Raw genomic sequence first — 24,569 nt, forward strand, 5'->3', positions numbered from 1 at the left:
GATGCCGTTTACAATCATAAGACTTTTTCTAAGTGTTTGTTTTAAGCTCCAGAGCACGCAGTGAGAGCAGGGAGGCAGTTAGAGTGCTATTAAAGCCTGTAATTACCATTTAATACAGGGTTGTACATATCTTGTTCACTTCAGTGTACTGTAATTCCTAGATATTAAAGCCACTAATAACGAACTTGTACAACTTCTGTATTCCAATTTTCTATCTCAGTTAGTGCCCTAAACCTGTTTCTGATCTAAGGGCAGTTCTCCCATTAGGATTATCTTTAGAATGTCCATTTGTCCAAGAGATTACGCCACTGTGGTAATCAAGTGTGCAATTAGTGCAAGACCTTACCTGTATAAATCTAATAACAATTTTAGCCAATCTAATCTTGCGTTTTACATTACTGTTGTGCGTGGTTATCATTGAAATGTTCAAATTGCAAATTGAGCCTCATAGTAATAATTTTCAGAGAGACATTTTATTGTCTTTATCTGGAACAACTGCATACGGGACAGTGTGTCTGGGGCAGGGCTGCCCAAGTCTTCAAGGATTAAGAATGTCCCATTTATTAAATGAGAAGCACTCTTCTATTCTCCCGTGTGGATGCCCTCCTAGTGCAGCTTGTCTGTGTGTCTGCAGGAGAAACTTTTTTACGACCAATCAGTGACAGGTGATCAGTGACAGATGGCCTTTCTGGTGAGCAGCATGCGTGTGTCATGCATGAATGGCGCAATCCCCAGCGCGTCTGGCGAGGCCCCGCGAGGCCGCGCGATCTACAGGGCGCAGCGCACTTGTTGTTGAATTAGAGCATCCCTAGGCTATGGGAAAAACAAGGGGGCATCTGAAGTAGATGGACAATGTGGGTTAATGATTAGCATGTTTAGCAAGAAAAATGGGATGCATTTGGGATGCCAAAAAATGCAAAAAGGCATTTTTTTTATTGTGCTGCCTGCAAGTTGACTTTCAACGGCAGATTTTGACCAATGAAAACAGTTTTGTAGGAATTTAGTCAAAAAAGTATACAACATTTGCATCATTTGATGATAAACTTCACGTGTTGGTGACTTTTTCAATCAATGCAACGCAATGCAATGCAATGCTGACGTTAGAATTGAATTGCATTCCTTCGACTCACGAATGAAAGCGAGTGCGGGACGTCAGGCAATGACGCATGACAATGCGGCCGTTAGATTACTGTACGCGCCAACGCAAAACCCCGCCCTGCTGAGGACTGCGCCGCAGCGGACTCACAGCATGGTTCCCACTGCTTCTTATGGACTGGACTGCACTTATATAGCGCTTTTATCCTAAGCGCTTTACAATGAAGGCCTCTCATTCACCCATTCACACACACATTCACACACCAATGGCGGCAGCTGCCATGCAAGGTGCTAACCTGCTCATTGGGAGCAATTTGGGGTTCAGTGTCTTGCCCAAGGACACTTTGACATGTCGTCAGGAGGAGCAGGGATTGTTAGGACCCAGTCACACCTCTGTTCACATGTAGCCCTAACTCTAACCCAGAGCTAGGTACTGTAGCAAGCCAACGCTATAACAAATCTCATACTATATTTAGGTAGTCTCTAGACAAGCATGACATAAATAAATGTTATGTTTTAAATTATAAAATGTCCATATTACTGTTTGATTAATTGTTGGATACTTAGGGTTCAGGTTAGTTTCAGGGCTAAGAGTTTTACAGTGAATAACAGTCCTTATTACCTTGCATCTTAGTTGCAAGGTTAATATTCTGTGTTAGGTGAATATCCTAGGACATGAATATCCTAGGACATGATAAGATGAGACAAGATGCGTAGATTTGGACTTTACAACAGCAAGAATGTACAGAATAGATCAAAGTAAAGAATATACATACTGTAGAGGAGTAGAAAAAATATATACATACAGTGTGAATTAAATATAGAATATATATATATATACATACATACCTACAATATACATACAAGAGTAAAAGTATTGAAGTGATGTAAAAGTATTGAAGTGATGTAAAGCGTAAGATGACTTCTGTGCAATGCATTTCATCCTCAGAGTAGCTGTCCTCATTTTCCAGCCATGCGCCACTCAAGTGATTGACTCAATAATTGACTCTGAGTTGGTAATGGACTTTTGGGAAGTCAGATTGTCAACATATAGATCACCGTACATTTTAGTCAACATTGAATTTACAGTTGACGACAAGGACGTGGCTGGTCCTCAATTGACACAACTATCAGTCCTTCCTGTGATGTGCTGTCTGTCTTATCACAGTGTGTGTGTGTGTGTGTGTGTGTGTGTGTGTGTTTGTGTGCGTGTGTGTGTGTGTGTGTGTGTGTGTGTGTGTGTGTGTGCCGCAGCACTGAGAGACAACCGTATCGAGCTGGTGCGAGCGTCGTGGCGGGAGCTCACCATCAGTATCAGTGAGGTCACCCTGCCAGACGAGGGCCAGTACACCTGCTCACTCTTCACCATGCCTGTCAAGACCACCAAGGCCTTCCTCACCGTGCTGGGTGAGTACTCTGTCTCTGCTGTTCACAACTCCCCACCCGCACCACCACCTCCAACCACATTCAAGCCGTGTCTGACTGAATGCAAGGGACTCCAAGGGCAGCGTCTTAAGTGCACCTCAAAGTGCCATCATATACGTACCTAATATATGAGTGTCTCTTGAATCATTTATGAGCATTGCTTAAAAAAAAACACCCTGTCTATTTGAAATATTATGTTGACTTAGGGCTTAGCGTGGCTAACTTCACTCACTGAAAATGGGCTTCATTGACTCCTGGATTCATATTGATTGTTTTAGACAGAGAGGGAACCAAGGGTACTACGTTCCCACTACTTCTGTTAATGAGTCTATTGTCTGGAAATATTTGATCCAAATCTGCAGTCCAATTGACGAAGGTCAGTGCAGCGTATCAAAGAGACATAGAACCAAGAGTACTATACGCTCCCACTACTTCTGTTACTGACGCTGATGTCTGAAAATGTTTCATCCAAATCTACAGTCCACTTGACGCAGGTCGGTGGAGCGTACCAAAGAGACATACAGTAGTGCCCTGTGGCCCTGAGCTCTTGAGCTCTTTGGGGGCGATCACACCTGGGAAAGACGCTAGAAATGAGACGTTAGTAAAACTATTGATTTCCTATGATACGGCGCGTCTGACTAGCGTTCTGGCGTCTTTTTCGACGGGCATCTTTCAAGCATCTTTTTTGACGCGCGTTCTTGCAGGCGCGTCAGTTTTGACGCGCGTTTGTACAGTAGACGCTGAATAAAAAAAAAGTTGAGCTATTTTCAACGTTTGACGCGAGAAGCGCCATTTCGTCATCGTCATATTTGGCCCAGGCGTTTCAAGCGTTCAAGCGTCTTTGACGCGTCCGCGTTTCTAGCGTATTTTCCAGGTGTGATCGCCCCCTATGTGTTTTCTGTTGTTTTCCACCCTAGGGGTTCCAGAGAGACCTGAGATCACAGGGTTTACTAAGCCTGCCATGGAGGGGGACATGATCACCCTCACCTGCACCTCAGCTGGAAGCAAACCCGCCGCCACCATCCGCTGGTTCAGAAACGACAAGGAGGTCCAAGGTACTGATGAGGACAGAAAGGACAGAGACCCTGTAGATGTAGAAATCATGCTTTAAAGACCTTTGGGCTCACCTCAAAAAATGACTACAACAACGAAAAATGTCTAGTAGGACAGGGTCTCGAGTGCACCATGCTAGCCCTCAAACAAAATAAAAGCGATCACACACTCACACAAAAGATGACAACCGACGCACAGATGTTTCATTTACCTGAGTTCTTTGGACTTTTTGCGGTGTCCCGGCAACCGATGGAAACTCACTCCCGCCAGTGCAGGTAAATCCTTGATTCCACAAATTGCACAGTATTTTGGCATTGTGTTTTTCTTCAATAGGAAATATAGCTTGATAGAGGGTCTGTTGATAGAGGGTCAAATGTTCGCTCGAGACATAATGATGGCTACCGCTATTGTTCTGCTTGAATTCATGAATGTATTAATAGAACTGGATAGGGTCACTCCATTCACGGACTGCTCGAAAGAGTGAAGCCCTATTGAACCGCGCCATCTTTGAAAAAAAACGTGTTACTGATACCTTTCCGCAGTCAAAGGTATCAATGACGCATTCTTGTAGTCCACGAACAGATTGCGTTCATGGCTCTCCCCGCTCTGAGTTAGCGGGGAGTTGTTGTTCACAACAACGCGATGGGCAGCCAGGCGAAATAGCTCCAGGGGACCTGGTCCCAGGCAAGTTGAACAGCTGTCCACCCAGAGATGGGATCTCTCATTGCGGCATGAAATTCGCGGCTAACCTGCTGAGCTCGAAACAGAATGAATACCACCTATTAGCAAACAAAACATGTTCAGTCACAATTATACTGTTAAAACTAAGATGCCTGGATAAAAAAATATGTTTTCCAACTGATATATTTGACGAAAGTAGATTAATCAGCAAGCCACTTTTCATCGCTAACTCAGAGTGGGGAGAGCCATGAACGCAATCTGTTCGTGGACTACAAAGACGCGTCATTGATACCTTTGACTGCGCAGTTTTTTTCAAAGATGGCGCGGTTCAATAGGGCTTCACTTTAGATTTCGAATCCTGGGGGCCTGGCTGAATTCTGACTCTGTTCGCCTCCTCAGTTTCGCGCAATTCATGCTGGTCATTCAAACGAGTTAGCTATGTCATTTTTTCTAAGTGTATCTCATTTGAACGACTTACAGTAGCTGTGGCATTATTTTCTCAGTGTATCTCGTTCAAAAGAGTTAGATTTTCTTAAATTTATCTAATTTGAACAAGTTAGCTCGTTTTAAAGACTTACTGGCAATTCATCCAACATGTTATCTTACATTTTAAACAGTGTATTGTTGCATAATTTTGCCGTATAATAACATCTGTATGCTTAAGCATAAAGGTGCAGATTACATTTGTAACCCATACATTTCCGACATGCCCAGGGTGGCATTCAAACCTACAGTAGGTCTCCCGCGGCGAAGATGCCATTTTAACCAGCTACGTCGATGAAAATTTAACCAGCTACACGTCGATGAAAAGCTAGTTCTTCATTATTTTTTTTATTTTACCTTTATTAACCAAGGGAAGCCCACTGAGACCAAGGTATCATTTTCAGTGGTGTCCTGGTTACCCAATACATCATAAACAATACAAAACTATATTAAACCAATATAACAATATACCAACACATTCATATATTATACACAATTAAATACAATGACAACATTATCTAAAACATACAGACCTAGACAAAAATGTCCAAAGTGACTAAGGCATCCAATTTAAAATACTCCTGAAACCTATTACCTGCTCTAAGAGCACCATAACTAAAAGCAGTATTTCCCTGTCTGGTAATTGCTTGAACACCATGTAATAAGGGAGGTTAGGTGCCGTTGGCTAGTTTTTGTAAGATAGCTTTATACTCACACAGGAGTCATTACTGCACGCTCCTACAGGCCAGGGACAGCCAGCAAATTACAGTGGTACATTCTAAAATGATGAGCAGTAATAGAAAGGTGTAGTAATAGTAATAATACTGCTAACTGATAGTGTCAAGCTGTTTCAAAGTGGTAGGGGCGGCATGCATATAAATGGCTCACACACGCACACACACACACACACACACACACACACACACACACACACACACACACACACACACACACACACTAAACAAAGGTGAATCAAACCATTTCAAGCTGTCTCCTCTCCTATCCTCTCCTGTCTCCTCTCCTCTCCTCCTCTCCTGTCTCGTTCCTCTCCTCCTGTCTCCTCTCTACTGTATTTTATATATTTATTTATTTATTTAATATTTATATTTTTATATTTATATCAGAGGAGGCTCGTCCATTGAGTCCTCCTCAGTTTTTGGAGAGAAGAGAGGGATTAAAATATAAATATATGCATGTATTTATTTATAATTAATATTTAATATTATCTCAGTTTTGTTCATACATCAGGTTTTCCCTATGGATAAAACCCCATTATTGAAATTCTAAAGCTCCAACAGTGACATCTATAACATGCAGCTGGAGGACCCATAGATATCTATGGAAGGGAGGAATTCCTCCCTTGGGCGTGTCCCTTAGGGGTCTATCAATGTAATTTTTTTCATGCTAATTTGTGATTGGCCAAAACGCTGAAAAATTACCACTCAGTTCCACTGGCTGGCTATAGTCGGTAACGTTAGCTACGGGGGCTACGAGGTGCACGTCAGGCTACGGCATAGGCAGGCGCGCAGATTGGCTGGAGGCGCAAACTGTCGGCAACTCGTCCAAAACATTTCTAGAGACTGGGTCGCAACACCGGATCGGAGAAATGCACTGAACAGCCTGGCTCCTGCTTGCGTGAGAATTGATCGCTTTGCGGTGCTTATTCCTCATCCAGTGATGGATGGCTGGATGGAAAACTTTCAACTGAATTTTCATATTGTTCTGATAATTGTAGGCTATAGCAACATACTGTAAGAGTGGCAGCTTTGACAGCAACCCAAATGAGCTAATCCCATAGCTGTACCATTGCTAGCTAGCCAAACTGTTGGATACTGCATTTGCTATGCAACGTATTCCGTATTCCATTGTCCAACTGTTTGAGAGCCAGCACACCTCAGTGTCCCTTAATCATTTTTTTCATATATCACCTAACCTCTCCAGCACCTTACCAATATCAATTCTTTTCTCTCTTTAGAGAAGAGTACAATCCATTTAGTGATGTGACGTTCACAAACAATCCGATTCTTTTGAACGGCTCTTTAAAACGAACGATGGGAACCGATTCGCAGTTGTGGGAGCCGTTCTTTTTTCACACAAGCCATTACCAAATGAAATTATAGCCTAATCATTATTTCAGAATATACCACCAATAGAATTATATATTGGAGGTCTAAGTTTGAATGATTCTGATCCAAATTTTACTCTATCATTCCTCCCAGTGATTATTTCCCAGATAAAATGGGTCACCCCAACGCTGGCTTCTTAAAAATAAATAAATATAAAAATGAGCCAGTCTTTTGAACGGCTTTTTGAAAGGAACGGATCCTCAAGATCCGACTCCCTTCAAAGAGCCATAAATCCCATCTCTAAATCCATTACAACATGCTTACAATGTTTTATTGTTGTTTTCCATCCATCCATCTTCATCCGCTTATCTGAGGTCGGGTCGCGGAGGCAGCAGCTCCAGCAGGGGGCCCCAGACATCCCTTTCCATGGCAGCATCAACCAGCTCTGCCTGGGGAATCTTTAGCCGCTCACTGGCCAGTGCGGAGATGTACAGGTAGTCCCGCCACCTAGTCCTGGGTCTACCCCGCGGCCTCCTCCCAGGCGGACACACCTGGAACACCTCCCTAGGGAGGCGCCCAGGAGGCATCCTCACTAGATGCCCGAACCACCGCAACTGGCTCCTTTCGACGCAAAGGAGCAGCGGCTCTACTCCGAGTCTCTCTCGGATGACTGAACTTCTCACCCGATCTCTCCGGGAGACCCCAGCCACCCTCCGGAGAAAACTCATTTCGGCCGCTTGTATCCGTGATCTCATTCTTTCAGTCATGACCCATCCTTCATGACCATAGGTGAGGGTGGGGACAAAGATAGACCGGTAGATCGAGAGCTTTGCCTTTTGTTGTTTTGTAATATTTTATCATGAATATGATAAACAAATGCTGCATGTAGTTAAAGAAAGTGTTATTCAGTTTTTCATATGCTAAAATTGACTGTAAATCCACATTTTAAAGCTGATATTTCAAATAATAACTGACTGAGGGAAAGTGCCCCCCGGCGCCCATGGGCGGTTCGCCTCTCTTCCTCCTGTCCTCCTCAGTTTTTTGAGTCACCAGCCGCCACTGATATATATATATATATATATATATATATATATATATATATATATATATATATATATATAACATTTTATTTCGTTCTGTTAAAATTTTGTAAATACCTTATATTTCTTATAAATGAAGAGAATAAAATAGAGGTTTGATTGGATCTGTTGGGTGAGCAGCTGCCTTACTGTACTGAAAAAGGAAGTCAGTAGGATGGCTTTTTGCTACAGTATTACTGTAACCATGGATATTCGTAAATAGCATAAATGGCCAGTCTCCATGCCGACTGTCATTACAGCTTACACCCTTGCCCTAACTTTGGGAGCATCTACCGCAACGTTCAACATTTTAAGACATTTTCTCTGAGCATCGACTTGGTGTAGTACTGTAAGTTGCTGCACAAATACAACGCTCAGCTTATTCAGTTTGCATTTGAAAAGGACCTGACTCAAGTACACAACAAGTTCAAGGACAAGGATGAAAGGAAGAACGCGTTGATGATTCAACACTCAGAAACGCCTCCTTCAACTTTACTGAGCCAGAGGGAGAATGAGAGAGCGCCATTCAGAGAAGGCTAAGTTCAGATGTGTGTGTGTGTGTGTGTGTGTGTGTGTGCGTGTGTGTGTGTGTGTGTATCTTATTTGCAAGTGTGCAGATTGCATGCCACTGGCAAATATCCCCGTTTTAGCCATTGTAGGCTATCCCTGGCATCTATTCATTTTCTAAAGCCAATTGTTGACAAGACCTTGTCATTGGTGACAATTGTCCAGTCAGTGAATGCTTGCATTGTAATGCGCCAACTGTCTCTCCATGTTATAATGTAACCTCCTGCATTCATATTAAAGTGCCAGCCTAGGTCACCTGTTACCCCCTAGAGACCAAGAATTGTTTTCCGAAGATCCACTGTCATTGATAGAGCAATTACAATATGGAATTAATTATCTTCTCTAATCACTAGCACACAAAATAAATTTGCCTTCAAAAAGCATCTGAAACCATACCTCATGTACAGTAGATGACCATATGACGAGTCTCCCTTGACCGCCGCCCAGTCTCACCTCTGTCCTTTGTCAAGAGTTGAGTCTTACACTAATGTTCATGTGATCAGTCCTGATGTCTATCATGATTGCCCTGCTACTTTGTGCTACAGTACTGTATTATGTATGTCCATGTCTATTTGTTACTATGTTCAGTCATGTTATGTCCTTATATATGCCCATGTCATTGTGTGTACTGTATATGTGATATCAGTCATTTCATGTCCCTACATTAAATATATTGATATGATGTGCTGCTGTTATGCTGTGCGTACATGGCTATTTGCATGAGGTCAGTCATGTTGTTATGTCCTATGTCCTGTTATGTGTATATGCAAGTCATTATGGGTAAACTGTATGTGTCAATCATGTTGTGTATTAGGTGTGTGACGATACACTCATTTCACCATACGATACATGATAGTGGGTTCACAATATCGCTAATATACAATATATAACCATATTTTATACAAAACTTGAATGATGAAAATATGACTGGAAAAATAGTAATTTATTAGAGAAACACAAACTGCAAAGCAATGCTGTTATTTGCAATGCAGTTATTATTTCGTAATGTTTGTATAGGGGTTTTCTGGGTAGCAAAGTCGCTTTATATAAGTAAAAAAAAAAAAGATTGACAATTCATATCATGGCACGATATCACACCCCAATAGGCTATATGCACAACTCCAGTACTTCCTTCCTATTGGATGAAGTGATTAATCAGGTGCCTGACTGCAGCACAATGATCAGGCACACCTGAATAATCATTTCATTCAATAGTGTAAAACAGGAAATAGAGAAGCATGTCTAATTTCAGGAAGTACTGGAGTTGTGCATATAGCCCATTGTATATATTATATGATGTCAGTCATGTTGTCTTTATGTGCATGATGTGCATGTTTTTGTGTGTTTATGTGATGTTAGTCATGTTGTTATGTCGTTATGTGTATATGTGTACGATGTCCCGTAATTTATGTAATTTTCAATATTTTTGTGAATCCCAGGAAGATTAGCAGTCGTTCTGCCACAGCTAACGGGGATCCAAAATAAACAGAAACATAAATGCTAACAGAACAATGGATCAACAAAGTCGAGGATGAGGGCTTAAAAACACAGGGAGAAGAATCACGGAACGAGGGTTGAAGACAGGACAAGGGTGCAGACACAGGGAACGGGTGGGGAACTACAGGGATTGGGAAGGGACCAGGAACTAGCGGGGAACCTGGAGCTAGGGGCTAGAGCTGAGGGGAAGTGGGGCTAGGAGGACTGGGACCAGGATGGGAGCTGGGGACACAACAGGGCACAGGGAAGATAAGACAATGAATACTAGACAATGAACGACACGAGGGCATACAGTCCAGGGTGAGTCCAGAGTAGTCCAGGGTCCGTTCCATCCAGCATTTTAGAGCAAAAGTTGACATGCTGAGGATAATCTTTAGAATAATAAGGATTTGGGATAGGCCACCAGTGTGCATTTCTACTCCAGTGATGTGCTAGAAGAACTTTCTCAGCTACATTTTATGTTTGATGGTATTTTTCCATGTAATTAACTATGTCTGAGTAGACTGAATGTAACAGTTGCACTTTATTGAAGATTTGTAGCAGGGAGCATGTTCTAGGTGGCCCACTCTGCATCTGCCCAGCATGATTGATGGGAGAGGACTGTGATATGAGGCCCCGGTTGAGATGGCATGCACGTAGCCGGCAGCGAAAGGTCAGCTGTGAACTGGCACATAGCATCACAACCAGGCATGTTGTCATTCCCAAAACATCCTGAACATGATGTCTCTCTCCCACCCTCTCCACCATAGCAGAATGGTGAATCTGTTAAGTAACAGGAAACACTCAACTGGCTCTGCAAATGTATAAAATTTAGCATCCATTCCTCATCAGCCACAAACTATCACAGAAAACTGGGCAGATAATACCTTTACCACATTCAATTTAGCTTTATTAAATTTCAGGTCTCTAGCTCTGTCACTTCTCTTAGTCGCTTTGGATAAAATTGTCTGCTTAATTACTGTAATGTAATGTAAATGTAATGTAACAGGAAAGACATTTTTAATCAATAATGGGTTTCCCGAATGAGTTAAGAAGCACTTAACTTCAAGGGACTTCTTAACTCCCATGCACAGGGCTGCTTATGCTTGATTTAACTTTCTTTCTTTTTTTTAAGATATTTTTTAGGGCCTTTCAGCTTTAATGGACAGGACAGTTGCGAGAGACAGGAAATGTGGGAGAGAGAGAGGGGAGGACATGGGCACATGACCCGAGCCGGGAATCGAAGCCGGGTCTGCCGCACGAAGGACTAGCCTTCATATGGGGCGTGCCTTACCCGGTGAGCTACTGCGGCGCCCCATGTTTGATTTAACTTTCTAAATGGTTTTGGGTCAGTGAGTGACATTAAGGTACTGATAATTAGAGACAACAAATGTCAATATTCTCTCGCATCAGAGATATTTTTATCCGCCACTGTTTTCAAAAATGTTGCGTGGTTTTGGACACCACCACATCATGTTTGAAAGAAGCGCTGCAGGGCGCTGGGACGAAGCGCTCCGCAGCGCCCTGCAGCGTTTTTTTGCCAGAAAAAGGCGCTATGTGGACACGGCCCCTTAGAAGGGTTCCTTAAGAAGGTTCTTTATCGGGAAACCCGGCCAATTTTATTATTGGCACAATCTTGATTTCATGTTTTTAACTGAAACTTGGTTAGACCAAGGTAACAGTGCAGCTGTTCTTATCGAGTCAACCCCTCCCAACTTCAGCTTTATGAGTGAGGCTAGAGTGCATAAGAAAGGAGGTGAAGTTGCCATTTTGTTTAATGACTCCCTCCAATGTAAGCAGATATGTGGCTCTTCAGTTGAATTCCTCTTCTCAAGACAATTTTTCTAAACATCTACAGGCCACCTAAATACTGTCCAAACATTTTTGATGACTTTGCTGAACTGCTGTCTATTATCTGTATTGACTTTGACTGTGTGGTTATTGTTGGTGATTTTAACATCCATGTTGACAACCCCCAGGACAGAGGGGCTAAAGAACTGTCCTTGATAAATGGACTGACTCAGCATGTGACAGATCCCACACACAACAAGGGGCACACTCTTGATCATCACCAAAGGTCTGAATATTTCTAAGGTTGAGTTGTCTGATGTTGCGCTCTCTGATCATTCCTGTGTTTTTGTTGAGAGTACTATCTCCATGCACACAAATGTTCAAACAGAGGTCATCACAAAACGGTACATCACTGAAAACACCAGTGAAATATTTACTCAGAGTTTCTCGTCCTCACCTGCCGTCTCTTGGGTCTCAGTCAATGAGCTTGCAGATTACTTCAATTCTAAAATTACAAATATTATTGATGCCATTGCGCCCACTAACGTGAAGGTGGTCTCTGGTAAGAAACGATCTCCATGGAGAAACGCCACGCTGGTCAGAATAGAAAAAAGAGTGTCGAAAGGCTGAACACAGGTGGCAAAAAACATATCTCCATGCTCATTATGACATCTATAAAGAGAGACTTCGCATTTATAATTTGGAGCTGAGAAATGCACGACAGTCCTTCTTTTCTGACATCATCACCAAAAACAATAATAATGCACGTGCTCTGTTTGCCACTGTCGATAGGCTAACAAAGCCTCCTGTGTCAGTAGCCTCTGAACTTCTATCCACCAGGGCCTGCAATGAATTTGCCTCATTCTTCACTGACAAAATTCAGAAAATTAGACAAGCAGTCAGTTCCTCCATTTCAGGTACAGGATATGTGTTGTATCAGAGTCCCCTGAAAATCAATACCATGACACAATTTTATCTGATCAACCACAAAACCCTGGAGAACATCATACAATGTCAGAAATCCTCCTCCTGTTGCCTTGATATTCTGCCTAAAGGCTTTTTCAAAAATGTATCCAACTGCATGGCCTCTGATTTACTACAAATTGTAAACACATCACTTCTTTCAGGTGTGTTCCCGCAAACACTGAAAACTGCAGTCGTCAAGCCACTCTTAAAAAATAATAATCTAAACCCGTTTTTAAGTAAAATCATTGAAAAAGCAGTTTTTCAACAGCTGAACAATTTCCTGGCACTAAATAATTGTTTTGATATCTTCCAATCAGGATTTCGACCACACCACAGCACCGAGACTGCTCTTATTAAAACAACAAAATATAAACAGTACACACAAATTTACATCACCGTATCACCAGGGGACTATAATCCCATACAAGCGCTGAGTACAGTAAGTTCATTGAACAAATCATCGATTGGATGTACCAGAACATTCTTCAGGTCAACTAAACAAAAATAAAACTGAGGTAATTGTCTTTGGAGCCAAAGAAGAACAATTAAAAGTCAGCGCTCAGCTCCAATCAGTAATGCTAAAAACCACAAACGAAGCCAGAGACACTGCAGAGATGCAGTGTCAACATTTCCCATCCTTTGTCCAGCGAGGTACAATGGACAACTAGTTACTCACTGCAGCTACTCTCTGTTGTTGGTCCAAATCCCTGCTGAAATGTCCATAGCAGCAGAGATTCACCCTGTAAATCTGAAGTGAATCATTTCCTCCAAGGCACACATCATACTGTAGCAGCTACTATATCTGGGGGGAAAATATAATAGAAAGAACTTTGGAAGTCAAAAAGAATGATACCCTAATATGATTTAAGATCTGTGAAAGTGTCTTGGTGATGGTGATAGACATCATTAGATAGATAGAAATCATTCACGGTGTCATGTTGGAACATCCAGGATCTGAGGTCCTCTGCTCTTGGAATTAAGAGCAGGAACCCAGACTTAATCAGAGAAATCAAAGATTCAGATGTTGTGGTGTTGCAGGAGACATGGAGTAGAGGAGATGAGTCTACTGGCTGCCCTTATGGCTATAGAGAGATAGTTGTCCCATCCACTAAAATGAAAGGAGTCACACAGGGAAGAGATTCAAGAGGAACATTTTTCATTTGGTTAAAAATAAGGAAGGAGGCTATCTCCGCTGACAAAAACGTGTTTCTATGTGCCGCATATATTCCACCTTTCGAGTCTCCCTATCACAATGAGGACACATTCACCATTCTAGAAGAAGATATCAGCTACTTCCAGGCCCAGGGCAATGTATTGATCTGTGCAGACCTCAATGCCAGGACAGGGATAGAACTTGACACAATTAACAATCAGGGAAACAGATATGTACCAGGGAACATCAACATTCCCCTTCCCTCATATCCTATTAGAAACAATTACCATAAATCAAGCAACCAAACAGGAAAACAACTTTTAGAGCTTTGTCGCACGCTGGGTCTGTACATAGTCAATGGTACTGTAGACTTCGAATGATAACGGTAACGAACGCAGCAATGCCAAACATGTCCCATGCGGGAGGGGGAGTGCTAGAGACACAGGGGTTTGGATTGGGGTGTGCAGGGGTAGAGCCCCGAGTGCAGCGAACCACCCCCCCCCCTCCCCCCCCCCTGCTGGCTCTGACCCAAGGGGGGCGCCACAGAGCCCACCCTAACAAGGCCACCCATTCACCTCCATTCATTTGTACTTGCTCAGGAGGCAAAATGTCAGTTTAAGATAAGCAGATAGATCAATCGATAGACCATGACGGCTCCACAGGCACTGTGCACTAGTGTTACCAATGTTGTTTGTTTGTGTGTCTATGTCCTAATGTAAAGACCTGTTAAACTCAGGAGCCCTGGCTGGTTTCCAAGGGATGTCTCCCAAGCCTTTGAGGGGAGATCAATAACTGAGCCAAGGAAACCAACAGCTCACACCTAAACAATGTGCCCTCCTTGACTTCAAGTTTTAACTTAAGAGGCACTTATCTAAATGTAGAAGACATCACTGGGCAAGAAAACAGAAAACAAATCAATATGTGTTGCTGGTTAAAAGAGAAGAAAAAGTTTTGGAATGAAACGCACTGAGATGGAGTCAAAATGCAGTAGAGCAAGACGAGCTGAAGGCTTGGGGGCTGGACTGGTAATCCTATCCACATTAGATGCTTAGTCCATGCATGTTTGTGCTGACTGAGAGGTTTGGGAGACACTTCTTGTGGAGGCAGATGCACTCAGTCGAGACGAGGTCAAGGCTTTTGCTGTGAGCAGACACCCTCTCTCGCTTTGTTTCTGAGTAGTACTGTTCAAAGCCAAGGCTTTTATCCCACATAAGCCAGAAGTCAAGTCAGTCACACCCACAGAAATCTGTCAGAAAGTACAACAGAAACTAGAAATCACATAAAATTTCAGAAATATTCCTTTTCTTTTTTTGTCATTGCTCATCGTATTGAATATGAGTGATATATCATGAATCAATGAATACCACATACCCTGTATCAAGAAAAACTAGTTCAGCCCCCTCTCCATGTGCACTGCTTGTGTTTGCACAGGCACCAAGGAGGTGAATAGCTCAGGGAAGTCCTTCACAGTGAAGAGCAGCCTGGAGTTTGAGGTGGACAGGCGAGATGATGGCGTGGCCTACACCTGCAGTGTGGAGCATGTGTCGCTGGGCTCCAACCCCTACCAGGTCACAGAGGTCCTGGAGGTCCACTGTGAGTACCGACAAAGCTGCCAACCCCGGTCAGGCTGACCAATAGAGTAAACAAGCCTTACCCTGTCATCAAGAAGATACACAGAACTGGCCACTAGGGCGTCAGTCTTGGCCTGTTTAAGGTAAAAACGCTATCAGGAATAGGCAAATTGTTACCATCTGCCTTGCGAAGGAATTTGCCATCTGCCTCGGGATTATGATTACGATTTTGCCCTTGCATACAGCTGCATTGTACAGTATTTTACTTTTTTTCTTCATTTTTAAATCTTTATTTTTATCTTGTTTTATTGGGTTTCATCTTATTTTTATATTTTATGACTATTTTCTTAGGTGAAGCACTGCATTTCTATGTTGTAAAGCACTTTGAGCTTCATTTTTTTGTATGGAAGGTGATATACAAATAAAGTTTTGTTTTATTGTTATGATTATGATTATTATAGGTTAGGATGGGAGAAAAGACTTCAGATTCAGAAAAGACTTCAGATTCAGATTACCTTTCAGGTATAGCTTTAAATTTGGCTGGGATTAAGATAGGAGGTATAAAGTTGGGGATTAGGGCACAGGCAGGTCTGTTCAGTGATATAATTTAACAAAGCCATTAACTGATGGTCATACCAATGTAGTAGATCATTCTTCCATTGTGCCTTTCTCTCTAATGCTCCCCAGATGCACCCCATGTGGAGATAACACACTCACTGATCATTCCACAAGAAGGGCAGTATTTAAAACTGGAGTGTGTGTCCCAAGGAAACCCAATGTAAGTGGTGAATAACTGTCACTGAAATTCTGAATGTGATTCTACTAATGATTCTAACAATCATATCATTCTCCAGTGTCTGCAGATGAAGAAATGACATTGTTCTTGAAGGCATTGATGTATCACTGTATCACACGTACTGTATCACATAGAGACAGTTGATAATATCTAAATGGCACTGACATTTCTAAAGTTTAGGGCTTTAATTAAGCTATATCTCATGAGTGGGAATGCTGTTATATTGAATATCAGCAGGTTGTGATTTGATGGTAGGTATTGTACAATGCCTTCAGCCTCATACCTACGACCGAATGACAACTGGTAAATGGACTGCACTTATACAGCGCTTTTATCCAAAGCGCTTTACAATAAAGGCCTCTCATTCACACATTCACACACCAATGGTGGCAGCTGCCATGCAAGGTGCTAGCCTGCTTATTGGGAGCAATTTGGGGTTCAGTGTCTTGCCCAAGGATACTTCGACATGTCGTCAGGAGGAGCCGGGATTCAAACCACCGACCCTACGATCACTGGACGACCCGCTCTACCTCCTGAGCTACAGCCACCCGTAGCTGTGCTGATATAACAGCACTCCCTCTCGTGTGATATTGCTTAATATTCTCTCCGAAAATTATGAAAACTTTTGCATGGAAAAGTGTTTTCCATGCAATTGAGAGCAGTGAGACTGTCAGGTTGCTAGTATGTGTCTTGTCTTTCCTGTCCAGGCCAGAGCCAGTGCTGTGGTCTAAAGATGGAGGAGAGCTTCCGGACGCCGAGCGCATGATTGTGGAGGGCAGGGAACTGACCATCACCACCCTCAACAAGACAGACAACGGCACCTACCGCTGTGAGGCCAGTAACCACCTCGGGACCAGCAGTGCACAGTATGTGCTGTATGTATATGGTGAGTCCCTCCTAACCCTAACCTTAACACCAGCAGTGCACAGTATGTGCTGTGTGTATATGGTGAGTCCCTCCTAACCCTAACCCTACGACCAGCAGTGCACAGTATGTGCTGTGTGTATATGGTGACTCTCTCCTAACCCTAACCTTAACACCGGCAGTGCAGAGTATGTGCTGTATGTATATGGTGAGTCCCTCCTAACCCTAACCTTAACACCAGCAGTGCACAGTATGTGCTGTATGTATATGGTGAGTCCCTCCTAACCCTAACCTTAACACCAGCAGTGCACAGTATGTGATGTATGTATATGGTCAGTCCCTCCTAACCCTAACCTTAACACCAGCAGTGCAGAGTATGTAGAGTATATGGTGAGTCCCTCATAGCGCTAAAACCAGCAGTGAACAGTATGTGCTGTGTGTGTAGAGTATGTGCTGTGTGTGTATATGAGTCCCTCATAGCACTAAAACCAGCTGTGTAGAGTATGTGCTGTGTGTGTATGGTGAGTCCCTCCTAGCACTAAAACCAGCAGTGTAGAGTATGTGCTGTGTGCGTATCCTTCCTAGCACTAAAACCAGCTGTGTAGAGTATGTGCTGTTTGTGTATGGTGCGTCCCTCCTAGCGCTAAAACCAGCTGTGTAGAGTATGTGCTGTGTGTGTATGGTGAGTCCCTCCACCTCCAGCAGCCCTCTGTGATGGACGAGCAGCGCTCCAGTCTCAGCTCTGTCATGGCCAGCTCCCACCGTGACCAATGCTCGTCCCACATTGCGCACAAACAGGTTTAGAATCCACCTCACCCAGACAAACACCCACATGATCCAGTGTTGGCTCTGCTCTAGGTGGCCCAGTTTCACTCCCCAGGGCCGTGAGACGTGGCTTTAGCTTTTTTGGGGGACTGTTTCTGAGAAGAAGCGGGAAAAGTGCAAAGGATGCAGTATTTAGCGCAGTGGTATGAATAGAGATAGGCTCGCCCAGAGACAGCACAGCAGCTGGGAGACCCAAGGCCCCATGGCAGACTGAACACCATCATTAAGACTTCAGCAGCAGAGGGTGATAACATTTGTCAAAAGCAGTTGGTCTAAAATAGGAAAACAGGCTGTGAATATTAGAAACGGACACCAACAACCCCACACGAGAGTAAGTTTTGTTTGGGAGGAACTTATCCCAGCGTCCCAGAGATTTGTTCACACTCTAACAGCGAGAGGCTGGCTGGGTCGACCAGACAGTCTGATATTCTAAGTTTTGGAGAGACAGATCTCCCTGAAATAATAGAAAGCAGTAAAGACACGTTCTTCTCTCCAGCTTGGGTTATCTCGGTCTCCTCGTCCCTGGTTGGCTGCAGAGGAGCAGATTTATATGAACTTTACTGAAGGATAAACCCCTTGAGATGAATCATCTAGTTTTCAAGGGGGTCCTTGAAACACAGATACAACAACAGTAACATAAACATGTATACATACAAGTACAGCACCCACACACTCTCAACCTCCAATCCGCCCACACCACACAAACCATTTATAATGAATTCAACACAATCAGAAACATGAACAAGTTGTGTTCAGATGAGAAAAAAGTGACGTCCTAAAAATGTGCAGTGAAGAAATGGATCAGAGAGAGTTGGGCAGTCTATTCCAGTCAGATAGGGCTTTACATTTAGCCCGATGCCCAACTTCTTTGGAATGAAATTTGGGGAACAAAAAAAGAGGGTATTGATATGTCTAAGTGAGTATGAGGATCTGCATGGAACTAGAAATGGCTTTAGATAAGAAGGCTAGCTAAGAAAAATATTTAAAAATAAATTGCAGCCAATGAAAATGCTTTCTGGAATTTAGAGATAGCCTGTTAAGTGATTCTTACATAAGGCAATAATGTAATTGAGAAACTATTATTTTTTCTTACCTAAATGGTGAAACAATTTATTGAATGGTATAATGTACTTTTGGGGATGGCAAAATCAATATGGGACCTTAAGGAGATATTCCACCAAGATATTAAAATAGATCCACTTTCTCAAGTGGTGACCCATCATGAAAACTAATACTCATGTTATTACATGTGTGACATTTATGCCTAGCCCCAAGCAGCATAGTGCTTATTTTTTTCAATAGAGGTTTATTGTTGTAAAATAAGTTTTGGACTACATAAAATCATATTGAGGGGTGTTAGTCCAGGCTTGGGTCCAGGGGCGGGGATCCTGAGGGGGTCCCCCCAAAATTTGAAATCATTAGGTGGGCTAGCTTGCAGAAGCTAGCCCAACTTGTGATATTCCCACTATTTCTTTCTTTCTTTCTTTCTTTCTTTCTTTCTTTCTTTCTTTCTTTCTTTCTTTCTTTCTTTCTTTCTTCTTTAATAATAACTTCTTTATTATTCTAGTTCTCCCCAGTTTTTGTCTCCTTAAGTACTTCTTCATACTTTGTGCTAGAAACTTCATTCAAACTTTAAAATGTTCACGATGTTTAGCTCTTTAACGGATCCATTCAGATTTTTTATTTATTTATTTATTTATTTATTTATAGTTTTTTAGAAATGTAATTTTTAAAACTATTTTTTGTCCCATTGTTTTTAGAGTGGTGGCAGCAGTTGCTTTGAAAATATTCACACATTTTGTAAACTGCTGGCACTCCTACAGCTTTGACAGCTCACACACATATTATATATCAAAATGTATCAAATCTGTGCTGATTTGTACAATGTAAGTATCTAAGCTGTGTGACTTACAGTTTTCGCTGCATGACGATTTGTTCGGCAACTGCGCTCCCCATTGAAACATATGGTGCCGCACAAACTTTTGAGCTGCTAATTTTCCATTTTTACCCTTTTTCTAACTTGTTGCCATGCCTACAGTGTTTAAGCTATACGGACATATTATACATAGAAATGTTCTGCAAGTTCTCAGGATTCCTATGGTGTCAATATATAAGCTGTAACATTTATCGTTTTCACGACAGAGCTGTCTGAAGCGGACCATGTCTAGGATCAGAGTGTCAGTTGGGATTCTCATACACACACTCACACACACAAAGACATACACCAGTCCTGGGCTCAGATCCCCTTCCCCTCACCCTAACCCGGGTCCGTATCCTTTTCCTACCCCGATCCTACCCTTGACCCCTGCCTCTATCTGGGCCCAGGCACATTCACGCACACACAGACATACACCAGTGTTTGCCATGTCTCTCCTATGATGTTATTAGCCTCTCTTACTCTGAAAATGTAATTTAATGTTATTTATTGCTCTATTAATGTTCTTAGCCGGTAGACAAACATACTCCAGGAGCTTGCTCGATCGCCTTGTTGAGAGGGGTCAGGGAAGAATTTTTACAGCTCACTTATCTGGCCCCCGGGTGATTACTGTTTTTTTGCTTCCCTCTGGAATATGTAGGGGTGGGATGTCTGCCCACCTCCCTTGTTCTCTGTAAAGCGCATTGTGTTGCCTCTGGGTATGAAATGCGCTATACAAATAAAGCTTTGATTGATTGATTGATTGATTGATTGATTGGGATTAGAGTGGTGGCAGCTGTTGCTTTTTTTAAAAATGTGTGTGCATGTGCAGCCTCTCTTAAAGGTACAGGCACCCTTTTATAACAAATGTGGTAGCACAGAACTCAGCCAAAGTGGAATAGAGACACATGATCTTTACTGGTGGGGGCCGGTGGGTAGCCCGGAGAGGAGTACACCGTCCCTGACTGGCTATGACCAAAAGGGGCGGAGCCTCGCCACCACGCCACTATTCACGCCACAGAACCCACTTTTCAGCCCCTGAGTGGGCTAGAGACACACAGTCTTCAATGGTGGATGCATGGAAATTGCCCGGAGGTCACTGTACTGTCCCCGACTAGCTGTGACCCAAGGGGGCGGAGCCTAACCAGCACGCCACTATCCACGCCACGGGCCGCACAACTCAGCCCCTGAGTGGGCTAGAGACACATGGTCTTCACCGGTGGAGTCAGGTAGGTGGCCTGGAGAGGGGTACACTGTCCCTGACTTGCTCTGACCTGAGGGGGCGGAGTCTCACCACCACGCCACTATCCATGCCACGGGCCCTACAACTCAGCCCCTGAGTGGGCTAGATACAGACGGTCTTCACCGGTGCGGGCGGGTAAGTGGCCTACCCAGCTCTGACCTGAGGAGGCGGAGTCTCGCCACCACGCCACTGTCCACGCCACAGACCCCACAATTCAGCCCCTGAGTGGGCTAGAGACACACGGTCTTCGCCGGTGGGTGCATGGAGATTACCCGGTCCTTAGTAGTTCCAGCAGTAGCTGTTACATACAGCTGCAGCAGCTAGCCCACCTCACATTTTCTCCAGGAAATGTACTTTCTAGTTAAAATTGCCCCCCCCCCCCAATATTTAGATTGGGGTAGTGGCATTCAAATGACCATACAGCCTCGTAGGAAGATGTCCCCCCAAAAAAATACTCTTGCAAAATTTCACTGTAAATGTCCCCCCCAAAGTTGGATACAGATCCCCGCCATTGCTTGGGTCTGTATTATCCATGGTCTGTATTATCCAGGCTCTGTATTATCCAGGGTCTGTATTATCCAGGCACATCAGGGCTTCACCTGTCGAGCCTTAACTCCACCCTCTCAGTCAAACGCTGTTCGTCCTCTCAGCTACCTGAGAATGTGTCAGGTGGTCAGGGATAACAGGAATGACTGATATATGCTGCAGAGACATTTCTGGGGTATCTGGACCACGTTATCAGTGTGAATAGTAAATGAGCCTCCATGTAGATCTATACCCAGCCAGACCCAGTGCTGGAGGAGGACAGGCTGGAGATAAGCACTTAAAAGATCACTTACCAATAACAGCCTTTCTGTAGAACTATGTCTGGCTGCAGAATACTGATACACGAAGGCTCTATCGTCTAAGCTGTTCAACCTAACATGACCGAGAGCTGAGAAGCAATAAATGTCAATGTAATAACACACAGTCACAATTCATCACTTTCTGTAATGTCCATTATAATATATAGTCAATGAATCCAGAGAAAGGTGCATGTTGGCATCAGCAGCTACATGATAATGCCTCTGCCTGTGCTCTGAGAGATCTGATGGATGGAGGGTAAAACGCAAGCCTTTGCTCTCATCCTTAAAATGGTTGCTCGTTAATGTCGGTTTAATGTGAGCATCTGCTCCGAGCGCTCTGCAGCTCATGTTCTCATCCTCACCCATGACAAGGGTGAAGTCTGATCTACCACAAGACTCATACCCACAAATACTCTGGCTCAACGTTCTGTGTATAGACACTGGTCCTCATTCCTGAACGCAGTTAAGAAAAAGTTAAGGAGAAATTTCTTCTTAACTCCACGTACAAAGTTCCCGGGACAATTCTGCCATTCCTGAATGGTTTCTTGTCTGGGATTTGTTCTTATCTAAGAACAGGATTTAAGAAAGCGGAAATGCAGTCGTAGGTAGGCCAGATTGGAGTGCGCCCATGTTCGTCAGGGCTGAATTTATGAGAAATCCGTGGTGATTGCGTTCACATCAATTCTTTGTTTTTGTCCCCCATCGTTTCTGTTTCATTTACCCGACGCTCTCAGCTCAATGACTACATTACAGGCTTCCCCTCCAGCTCACCAGCCTCCCCCCTCCCAGCCTCTAGCCCCACATCCTCCCCCCTCTCAGCCTCCCCCCTCCCAGCCTCCAGCCCCACACCCTCCCCCTCTCAGCCTCCCCCCTCCCAGCCTCCAGCCCCCTCCCCCTCTCAGCCTCCCCCTCCCAGCCTCCAGCCCCACACCCTCCCCCTCTCAGCCTCCCCCCTCTCAGCCTCCCCCCTCCCAGCCTCCAGCCCCACACCCTCCCCCTCTCAGCCTCCCCCCTCCCAGCCTCCAGCCCCACATCCTCCCCCCTCTTAGCCTCCCCCATCCCAGCCTCTTTATGATGAATCCCAGCTGTGGACAAATGTCCCTTCATGGACAGTGACGGATGTGGTCAAATGTTAAGGCTCAATGTTGTGACCAAGTAGTATGTCCCAATTGGATGCATACTGAGTGGAAAGTACGTACTTCCTAGGGGCAGCTGTAGTACGTACTGGTTGCAGCCTGAGTCACGCTCGTGCCCTTTCACGCCCCTCTCTCCCAAACATGACACTGAACACACTGCTACTGATTGATGAGCTACCAAGCAGCATGTGAGCTAGAAAACAGTCGTTTTACAAGATGGACTCTCCTTACATCCCTGCATCCTGCATGGGATTCTTTGTATTTCCAGTATTTTTATTGAACCTTTATTTAACCAGGCAAGCATTTAAGAACAAGTTCTTATTTACAAAGGCAGCCTGGCAAAAAGCAAAAGCCTCTTGTGGGAAAGGGGTTAGGGCCTGAAAAATAAAACAAGGTTAAATATAAGACAGTTGAAGAAAATCAGCATACATTGACACAACACAACACGTATATAAAACAACATGCAACACTACAATGAGCAATCACCAGCACAGACATACAGCAGCAGCAAATGATCAGCAAACATGCAAGACAGTTAAAAAGACAGTTAAAGACGGCATACATGGAAGCATCACAATACCTATGGAACATACAGCATACAACTAAGCATCACCACCACAAACTCTTCTATCATACAACAGCAGCTAACACAAAAAACAGTTAAAGACAGCATACATGGAAGCATCACAATACTTACGTATACAGTACAGTATACACTAGCGTTTAATTGGTTTATGGGAAATGTTTTGATAAATAAATTAAGCAATATGGTTTTAAGAGGATTGTTGTGTACAAAACCAGTGTGTGCGTGCTGTAGTTCCAGCCTTGCCAATGAACAGGTGGTTTCCACTGTGGTCAGCCAATGTCACTGAGGCAACTTGCTGAAAGCCTTTTAATGACTTGAAAAGTACTGTAGCACTAGCTGTATGAGGCTCAAGAACAGGCCGAAGAAAATGCAATGGTTATTTGGAGTTGTACAGTAATATATTGCTAGTTGAGCCAGGTAAGCAGTTTCCACAGACGAGATTCTTAAATGATTGGGTGTGTGTGTGTCTCTGTGTGTGTGTGTGTGTGTGTGTGTGTGTGTGTGCTGTAGAAAGGTAATGGTAATGCATTGATGTTTGAAACATTTATACAATACTGTCCCCATTTTCCTTTGCTATGTAGATGTGCCTGTCTGCTTTTCTTCAGCATGTACAGGTAGAGGAGTTTCTGTGTGTTTTCTTCAGCATGTAGAGGAGTTTGTGTTTGTTTTCTTCAGCTACATACAGTAGGTGTTTGTGTCTGTTTTATTTCAGCTATGTAGAGGTGTTAATGTGTGGTTTTCCTCAGCTATGTAGAGGTGTTTTTGTCTGTTTTTCTTCAGATGTGTAGATGTGATTCAGATCAGGAAGGACGTGTCTGTGCCAGTGTGTCCTGTTCTGCTTTCACAGGGCAAGCTCCTGTTTCGGGGAATGTTCTTGATGAGTTACGCGTGTTTGTTCCTGTCAGTGAGCTTTTGTCTGGGTCACTGCGTTGTGTTGCCCACTGTCTATCTGT

The 24,569-nt window shown here is 43.5% G+C and overlaps 1 protein-coding gene across 1 annotated transcript in view; it reads left to right on the forward strand.

Annotated features, from left to right (window-relative positions):
• Positions 1-24,569, forward strand: part of cadm2b (cell adhesion molecule 2b) — a gene marked incomplete at its 3' end in the record, with an annotated part of 53,484 nt that overhangs the window by 24,153 nt on the left and 4,762 nt on the right. The window contains exons 3-7 of the mRNA XM_084448771.1: positions 2,350-2,502; positions 3,438-3,575; positions 15,267-15,428; positions 16,094-16,184; positions 16,910-17,088. Of these exons, the coding sequence (XP_084304897.1) occupies positions 2,350-2,502; positions 3,438-3,575; positions 15,267-15,428; positions 16,094-16,184; positions 16,910-17,088 (723 nt within the window). The remainder of the gene's footprint in view (positions 1-2,349; positions 2,503-3,437; positions 3,576-15,266; positions 15,429-16,093; positions 16,185-16,909; positions 17,089-24,569) is intronic.

This window comes from Borostomias antarcticus, assembly GCF_949987555.1.
Source record: "Borostomias antarcticus genome assembly, chromosome: 1".
NCBI classification, from domain to species: domain Eukaryota; kingdom Metazoa; phylum Chordata; class Actinopteri; order Stomiiformes; family Stomiidae; genus Borostomias; species Borostomias antarcticus.